This window comes from Alligator sinensis, unplaced genomic scaffold (assembly GCF_000455745.1).
Source record: "Alligator sinensis unplaced genomic scaffold, ASM45574v1 scaffold971_1, whole genome shotgun sequence".
Lineage (NCBI taxonomy): Eukaryota > Metazoa > Chordata > Crocodylia > Alligatoridae > Alligator > Alligator sinensis.
Window position 1 is genome coordinate 1,060,152 of NW_005842559.1, and position 9,313 is coordinate 1,069,464.

At 52.3% G+C, this 9,313-nt stretch overlaps 1 protein-coding gene across 1 annotated transcript in view; it reads left to right on the forward strand.

Annotated features, from left to right (window-relative positions):
• Nucleotides 1–262: 262 nt before the first annotated feature.
• LOC102376486 (zinc finger protein RFP-like) overlaps nucleotides 263–9,313 on the forward strand; it is an 11,031-nt gene continuing 1,980 nt past the window's right edge. The window contains exons 1-5 of the mRNA XM_014524016.2: nucleotides 263–676; nucleotides 3,502–3,597; nucleotides 5,754–5,981; nucleotides 7,326–7,348; nucleotides 8,317–8,432. Of these exons, the coding sequence (XP_014379502.2) occupies nucleotides 266–676; nucleotides 3,502–3,597; nucleotides 5,754–5,981; nucleotides 7,326–7,348; nucleotides 8,317–8,432 (874 nt within the window). The 5' untranslated portion in view covers nucleotides 263–265. The remainder of the gene's footprint in view (nucleotides 677–3,501; nucleotides 3,598–5,753; nucleotides 5,982–7,325; nucleotides 7,349–8,316; nucleotides 8,433–9,313) is intronic.

Sequence of the window (9,313 nt, forward strand, 5' to 3'; positions counted from 1 at the left end):
CTTTTTGTGCACTGAGTATCACTGCCTGTGTACAGAGAGCAAACAGGTTTCCCCAGAGAATCCAGGGGCAGGAGCTAGAGTGAGTTTCAGCTGAGGAATTGCTGAAATAATTTCAATTAAAAAACCCTTTACCCATGGACTCCTGCCAGGTCAGCCTGCATTCAGTGTCATTTCCAGGAAGGGAAACTCCCAGCTGCATATGTCTGAGCATGCGCCAGAGCTCAGGAAAGTGAAGCCAGCCCTGTCCCACCCTCCCCTCAGAGCCATGGCTGCTGCGAGCTCTGTACAAAACCTCCGGGATGAAGCGACCTGCTCCGTCTGCCTGGACTTCTTCAGGGATCCGGTGACGATCATGGGCTGTGGGCACAACTTCTGCCGAGCCTGCATCACCCGGTGCTGGGAGGGGGCTGAGACAGACGTCACCTGCCCCCAGTGCAGACAGACCTTTCCCCAGAGGACCCTGGGCCCAAACAGGCAGCTGGGCAATTTAGTAGAGCTATTGAGCGCGGGCACGGCGGAGGGAGCCGTAGGTCAGCGAGTGTGTGGGGAGCACGGGGAGGCTCTGAAACTGTTCTGCCAAGATGATGAAACCCCCATCTGTGTGGTGTGCGACCGATCCCGGGTGCACCGAGCTCACAGTGTGGTTCCCCTAGAGGAGGCTGCTGAGGAGTACAAGGTAGGAACCACTGCTTGGCTAATGCGCATCAGTTTTAGATTTAATTGCAGGATCATTTCTTCCCATCCTTCCTTCCACTGGTCATTTCTCTTTCAGGTGCTGGTGTGACCTGCTGTGGGGAGCCGCCCTTGTAGGGAACAGGCTACAAAATGTAATTTGGTGTGTAACAATCTCTAGGGCTTCTTTGGACAAAAACAGCTCTTAAATGAGAAAGACACAAAACCTCTTCTTAACAGTCCTGGAGCCTTGGTTCAAACTGGACCTTTCCCCTTTCCTGGTCCCCAGGGTTCACCTCTCAGTTCCACACTCACATGCTCCGTTACGCGGGACTGCCTCTGAAGCCTAATCTTGCATATCACTGCATCTTCCCTCCTAAATGTAACCCTTCTCCTGATCACCTTTCAGTAGTAACAAGGGCCAGATTTGATTTTGGGGTACTAAATATATTTTATCCTGGTTCGAGCCCCTACCCAGTCTACCTGGGAAACACCAAATGAATCACTAGTTGGTCTAATAAAACCAGCAAGCCTTTTCCCACAAGCAGTGTAAACACAAAATCCAAATTTATTACAAAGAATAAAGGAAAAACAAAAGTAAACACTAACTATAATTTTAAAACACTATAAAGTACAAAACAAAATCTGTATGTGGCATCCTCTTGGGGAGGCTTTACCCATCCCCAGGAAGTCTGGGATTTGGGACTCTCCAAAGGGTGGAAATCTGGAGGCCTGCACCCCTATAGCTGCCAATGAGCTACTCCATGGGTCCACTGCGCTGCTGGGAGCTGCTAGAGAATGTAGGTCATTCTGCATTGCAAAGGGCCCCTCATGGCTCCCTGTGAAATTGTAGTGTTGATCTTCACCCCACATGGTGGCTTTATCACCCCCCCTTCCCCAAAGTTGTTAGTCCTCATCCCAGCTCTGCTGGGGCAGGAAACTGCAAGAGAACTCAAAGAAAAGCTAGTGCCTAACCACACTACTTAGTTGGGGCATAAACTGCAAAAGGGACAAAAGAAGGCCCAGGCCTATTGTGCTGGGCCTAAACTGGGTGGCAAAAAGCTGAACAGGCATATGTACCACTGAGGCCTGGCTAAACGACAAGAAGAGCCACGGCTTCACCCTGGCCCAAATATACCAGCTGAACATATGGCTGGGGTTCAGCCCCACACAGGTGGACTGAAATGCAACAGCTGTAAAACAGCAAAAAAGGCCCAGGCTTATGGCTGCAGCCTGGACATGTAGCCTCAGCTATCCCATCATCCTGAGACACTACAACCCCCAACATGGGGACCAGTGAACTGCCAGGACCCCGTTTCCTGGTCAGCCCGCACTAGGGAAGAATGCACTCATGGCATCATCCCCCTCGAAACCCAAAACAAAAGGGGAAAGAAGTGGAAGAGAACAGAGATCTCAAGCCCCGAGACAGACTTTCTTTCCCTGTACCTGCGGCTTTCCCTTCATGTAGCTTCAGTGTGCTTCTTCAGTGAAGAGCAGGGAGAGACCCTGCCATGGGAAGCAGGGTTTTCTGGCTCCCAGTTCAGCTTTTTGCCTTCAGCAGCCCCAGGAGGAAGGAGAAAAACACACCTTTAAATAACTTTCCTGACATCACTACAAGGCCCCAATTAAGAAGCAGCATTATTTGAACACTGCTAATGCACACCAATTAATTCAAAGGTGGTCAGCACTCTTGGTGAAGTGGCCAGAGTCACCAGACTGGTTCCACAGGTTCCTTGGAGGGAATCTTAAGACAAAGAGGGATGGGAGGTGGTTCTCTTTCAATCCTGGAGGATGCAAGATACACAGCCATAAAACCAAAACACACTTCACCACACACAACTCCAAGTGTGTGTATGTGTTACATAAACAAAACCATAAGCCATCCCAGATAGCAAATTGCACAATCTGTATTCTCAGCCTGCCCATACTCTCCAGAAGAGAGATTACTAGCACATCACTCTGGAAGGAGTCTTTACCACTCACTTTTCCAAGCCTCTCTGTCTTGAGGTAGGTACACAAGTCTTTATGAGTCTTTCAGGGTGTTTGATCTTTCTCTCTTCTCAGCGTTAGCCCTTCAGTTGTCTCTGAGTTGATTTCTTGATCGTTGCTGATTTTTGCGGTACCTTGGAGGTTAACAAACAATCATCCAGTTGGGTACTAGAAAGTCACTATGGCTTTTACTTTGTCCAGGCTTTTGGGTACCACTCTTAACTGCCTTTGGCTTTTGCCAAACCATATTCCCATGGTCTGTGTGGACATGGGGTGGGGGAGTGGGGTGGGTCATATGCCCCTGGAAACTGTGCAGGGCAGTGTGGGGTGGGCCAGGTGGGCTGCAGCTGTGGGCTGGGGCTGGGGGCCGCGCTCCCAGTGCAGCTGGTGCCTACTCCCAGTGCAGTGAAGTGTAGCCCCTGGCCCCAGCCCGCAGCTGCAGCCTGCCCGGCCTGGCCCGCCCCACGCAGATCTGGGGGCACATGCCCCCTGCCCTGTGCCTTCCTGGATGAGCGGCAGGAGTAGCTGGTGGATGAGCCACTCCCAGACCAACGGTGCTCCCCTCCCCATGCCCCGCCACAAGCCACAGTTCTGTCCTGCACCTGCCCCGGCCTGGCTGGGAAGCGCCTGCCCCACTCCCTCCCTTACCGCGGGGGGTATTGATCTGCCCCCCACGTGCCCCTTCCCTCCCCTTTCACAACAGACTTACCAGCTGTATGCAGCTGTATCAAAATTGGATCAGTATCGGCCGATATGTCTCCTTAAAAATCGACTATCGGTATCAGCCCCCGAAATCTCTATCCATGAACCCCTAGGCTCAAAGCATTTTTATTTATTTAGGGAACACTTCAGACCCATTTGAAGACTCTGAGGGAAAGGAGAGAAAACCTCTTGGGATTAAAATGGACTGGAGAAAGGAAAACCCAGGTGTATCTGGTAGGTGCCTTGGGATCACAAGGGGGAGGGATTTCTGGGGCTGAGGAGCAGTTATCTAGAACCACCTCCCACACAGTTACATCAAAGAGGCTTTGTGTGCATGTGGTCCTTGCAGGAAGCTAAGCTTTGCTGACATCAAGGATCATAGTGGGGCACAAGGGAAGAAGCAGGTGCCTGAAGTATTCTAGGCCCTGACTTTGGCCTTAGTGGTCAAAACCAATATTGTGTTTTGCACCCAGAAAGGTGGAAGCCAGAGCAGACTCTGGAGCACTAGAGCAATGTGCTCCTAATAACCCACCTCTATCACAAAGCAGGCCATTTTCTTCGGCACCAGCTACAGCTTCTGGATGGTGCTCAAATGCAGGCCGATAGAAAGCACATTTCTGTGGTCTTTGCTTGAGACTACAAGGACGTGGATGATGGTGACCAGATGCAGACCAGATGGAGTTGGTGAAAGGTGTCCCTAGTCACTCCCATCGATGAGCGGTTTCTTTATTCATCATGTTCCACGGTCTCAGTTTTTATTAAAAAAAAAAAAAAAATCTGGGAATTTTTGAGGGTTTATCTTCAAAACATAAAAACCGGGGTGAAAGCAGGATAAAAGAATGAAACATGAAAACTGGGATGAAACTGGGATAAAAGAAAGAAAAGTAAAAAAAAATCTGTTTAAATCGCAGAAAAATTGGCAGTGAAGGAGGGAGGGGAGTAAGGCTGGGACTAGGGAAGGGGCGGGGGAGAGGTGTGGCGCAGCCCATCGGCTGCTCCCGGGCTACAGCAGGGAGCAAAGCAGGGGGAGCTGTCAGTTGGTGCAGGGCACGGAGCTCTGGGTCATGGCTCTTGCTGCTATGCACCCTCTGGGAGGGCTGTGGGTTGTGCTGGCCTCTTCTTGGGGGGCATGTGCCCCTGGATCTACGTGTGGGATGAGAGCAGGCTGGGGCCGGTGGCAGCACTGGGCTTTTCCTGGCGCTTGCCAACCTACTTGCACTGTACCCTGCGGCTGCTGCAGGCTGGGGCCGGTGGTGCTACCAGGCTCTTCCCAGTAGTTGGAGTGGGCGGCAGCCTGCCCTTGTCCTGTGTGCAGATCCAGAGGCATGCGTTCCCCCGGGAGGGCTGTGGGCTAGGCAGCTGTGCTGGGCTTTTCTGGGGGGCGCATGCCCCCAGATCTGCGCATGGGACAAGAGCAGGCTGCCCTGCGCACTGGGAAGAGCTTGGTGCTGCTGCCAGCCCAAGCCTGCAGGGAGCGGGGCCGGGCTGTCCCGCCTGTTCCCTGCCTCGCCCCAGCAGGGCTCGCAGCTCCCAGCGCCTGGGGCAGAGCTGAAGCCAGAGCTGCCAGGGTGCAGCTCGGACCCACCTGCCCCAGGAGCGATTCCTGTGGCCCATCCTGCCCTGCCCGGGGTCAGAGCCGGGAGCCCCGCACCCCCAGCCACCCTCCCTTGGCCCCCGTGCGGCCACCACCACCCTCCCTCCCCCGCCCCTGCTCCGCATGCGGCCGCTGCCACCACCCTTTCCCCCCCGCGTCCAGCCGCAAACCTATGCCTCAGGTAACTAGCACAGCATCACTTTTAACTTACCAGCACCACCTGTTTTTTAGTTCAAAATGCTGTTAACCAGTATGAGTGGGGAATGGGTCATTCCCCACTAGTGCTGGTTAACAGGGATTTGAACTGAAAAATGGGTGTAAATCAGGAAAAACCAAATTACTTCAAAAAAAATATCACGGAATTTATCAGTGAAAATTGGAAAAAACCAAGAACGCGGAACACTATTTATTCACCATAAGCCAGGTGGTTTGCCAACCATCATCACTTTTGTCCTGTCTGGATTCAACTTCAATTGCTTCTCCTGTGTCCAGTCCCCAGCTGTTGCCACATCCTGGGTAAGAACGAAGACTGAAGTACCTGTTTCTGATGAAAAAGCAGGACAGAGTTGGGTGTGACCAGCATAGCGATGGTGCCTTACTCCAAATCTCTGACTGATCTTATCCAGCATGGCCCCCTCCCCTTAATACATATGAGGGTCAAATGCAATGGCAAGAAGAAATGACTGTGTATCAGCCAGAGGAAAGGATATTATCCAACTGTATTGGGCTTTGCCAAGAATCTGTCCCCTGCACACTCAGGCCTGTGCTGGTGTCACTTCTTGCTGTTGTTTTACAGAAACGGGCAGGAGCCGAGAGGCAGAAGATTGTGTCTGAGTTTCAACAGTCCCACCAGTTCCTACAGGAGCAAGAGCAACTCCTGCTGGCTCAGCTGGGAGAGCTGGAGAAGAAGGTTGAGAATATGCAGAAAGAAAAGGTCATTAAACTTTCTGAGATTTCCCATCTCAACGAGTTGATCAGCGAGATGGAGGCGAAGTGCCAGCAGCCAGCAAGTGAGTTCCTCCAGGTGAGACTGTGCTGGAGACAGCCCAGAGCCTTGTACTGGGAGGGGAGGGCTGCTGGCTCCTGGAGTCCAGCGGTTAGAGACCACAGGGTGACTCAGTACCTCAGGGGTGGCCTATTATTTTGGCCTTTGGGCCACATAGGGAGTTTTGATGAGTTGTAGCCCAGGTCAGCCCCCCTCCTCCTGCTGCAGAACAGCTCAGCAAAACTCCCTACATGGGATGTGGGGCCACGAGAGGGCTGTATTCGGGAGTGGGACAGGCAATCGAGGCTGGGATCAGGGGCAGGGTCACGGGGTGGTGACCTGTACAAAGCCCTGTGGAGATCCACAATCCACTGCCTGCACATCCCTGCAACTGGTGCAAGTATTGCAGGCAGGGTTATGCAAGGAGTGGATCATTGCTCTTCCCTGGGCCCCAGCCCAGTACTGTCATTGCCCCAAGATCTTGGCCTCAAGGCAGGGGGTGTGTGCAGCAGAGCCCCGCCTGGGGCAGCCCACGGTATGCTCCTGCCCCCACCTGCTCGTCTGGCTGCGGCCAGCATGCACAGCTACTGGTAGGGCTGCTCCTGGTGCAGATACAGCTGCTCAGAAGCTGCTCAGCTTCCCTCATCTGCAGCAGCTCCTGCTCCTGCCCCTGCTGTGCCCGTCCAGATGGGGAGGAAATTGCAGCTGGGCAGCTCCTGCGCCAACATGCAGGGTTCTGGTTCCAGCTCGCAGCTGCCTTGCACCCACTCTGCCTACTCAACATGATGAACAGTCACCTGAGAGTGGCTTAGTGGCTGGAAGGTGGCTAGAAGCTGGACCCAGAGCCCTGTGTGCTGGGGCAGAAGCCACCTGGCTGAAGCTTCCTCCCCACAGGGATGGACACAATAGGGGTAGGAGCAGGAGTAGGAGCCTCTGCTGGAGGTAAAGGGAGCTCATCAGCACCCGAGCAGCTGCAGCTGCACTAAGAGCAGGCCCGCTGGAAGCTATTCTTGCTGGCTGGGGTGGAGCTGGGGCTGGTGAGTGCAAGCAAGAGCACAGCATTGACTGCCCTAGGTGGGGCTTGGACCCATCTGGAGTGCTGCGAGAGAAGCCACAGGACAAATCCAATAATTTGGCAGGCTGGATCCTGCCCACAGACCAGATTTTGCCCACTGCTGTTATACATGCATCACAGACATGCGTTGTTCTTGATCTCGAAAAATTAGACATGCACATGCCAGAGATGGAAAAGCTTCAGGAGCTCAGTCACTCATTAGCCCTGGAGGTTAAATAGTGCATCTTTATGTGCTTGTTTCCAAATGCCCATCTGAGATCCGCAGGGTGTGACATGGGCAAATCACGTTGTCTCTCTTTGCCTCCTAGGACATCAGAAAGACCCTGAGCAGGTATGTGGCTCCACTTAACTTCTCACACAGGCTGATGCTAGGAATGGGCTGCAGATCACAGTAGACTTGTGCCTCACCAGGGCTTAGCAGTGCAGTTGGTGCAGCAGGATGCAAAAGTCTGTATTGACCTTAATCCTGAGGGGAGCATTTTTCCAAAGCAGAGGGGTTTTCTATCCCATCACACAGGCCATTTTTAACCAAAAGTCTCTTCAAGAGGTGTGACTTCCCCTGAGGTCTGGCTGCATCTGGGCCCTCGGTGTGGAATATGGACCATTCTTTGCTAGGTCATCAGTCACGATTCTGTCAGGTTTGACCTAGAAACCACTACACATAGCCCAAGCAAAAGTCTCTGTTCTGTAACTAATGCCCAACTGCAATGATAAGGAGAAGACAGTCTTAGATAAAGGAGGCTTGAAAACAAAAACAGAATTAGTGGACTAGGGCAAAGAACTGATTTAAATATTAAGATTCACACCCCTAGGTGGGGAGAAAGTATGCTAATGAAACATACATGTATGGAAATGAGATACATAGCTAAAACACAGGTATAGAGACATGCTCAGTAAAGAACTCCTTGCCTCACTCCCTTATAACCAATTAGCAAACAAGAATGCTTATGAAGGTCCAATATTCCTGTATAAAAGATGCTTAGAATTAAGGATCTGTGTGCTTGTTACGTGAAATTATTCCGCTTGCACCTTGTATTGCTAGCAATAAATCTTTATACTTTCACCCCTGGTATCTTTATTGGCTTTTGCATACCGGGCACGATCCCAGACTTGAGCTGGGGCTCAACAATTCTACCCAGGTCGGCAGTGACTAAGGGGAGGAAAAACATCTGAATTGGGGCAGTGTGAGGCACGGTCGCACTGCCACTGCCTGTGCTGCACCTCCACGGAGCAGGGCTGAGCAGGGAATGGCACGGAGTTCTGCCAGTTCATTCACTCACCTGAGATGGGTTTTTCTAGGTGTGAGAAGGGGGAGATCCCACGGCCAGTGCGAATTTCTCCTGAGCTGGAAAGGAGACTCCAGGATTTCTCCCAGAAAACCTGTGCCCTGAGGAAGACTATGAGGACGTTCAAAGGTACAGTGGGAGGGGATACAGAGCGGAGTCTGTGGCCATGGGAGGAGATGGGTTCTGTCCTACTGGCTGAAAACCAAGCCCACGCATTAACATATCACAATAATTCACCTTGTGACTTCAGAAAGTTATTAATGCCCAAATTTAGCCCAATAATTCTCACAGTGTTTCCCCAAGAAAGAGCCAGACAGGGCATGTGCTCTGGGCTCTGTCACTCGCAGCTGCAGGACTAGTCAGTGGGAGCTGCAGGAGCCCAGCCCCTCTGAGGGCCAGGCTTTGGTTGCCCTATGGTTGGCATCCAAAATAGAGACTCCAAATCCAAGGCTTTTTTCTGAAATATGGTCCTAGGTAGTTTGGCTGCAGTGGGCTGATGTCCTGCTCCCTTGCAAAAGCGAGAAATTATCTCCAGGCAGAGATGATGCCACTGCAGAGGTGCAGTGAGATGCAGAGGCAGCTTATGAGGTTACAACAGCAGCAGGTGCCAGTAGCTGGGGTGGAGATGCCACCTCAGCATATCTGCTCAGTCCGAGGCACTCTGGTCAGAGAGGCAGGAGCTGAGCTGCAATGTCCTTAGCAGTCCGACAGCAGGAAGTGTCACATCTATGCCCTCTTCCCCTCCAGACACTCCGCTAACTGCCCAGAAGAAGAGAAGGAGGCATCCACCACTGTTATACACCAAGGCTAAGCTCTTGTGGGGTTTGCCCTGAGTTACAGCAAATTTCCAGAATCCTCCCTCAGCCATGAGGAGTCGGTGAGAGCTGCAGGAGCCCAGCTCCTCTGAGTGCCAGGGCTTGGTTGCTCAGTGGTTGGCATCCAAAATAGACTCCAAATCCAAGGCTTTTTCCAAGATATGGACCCAGCCTGTCTGGCTGGAGTGGGCTGTA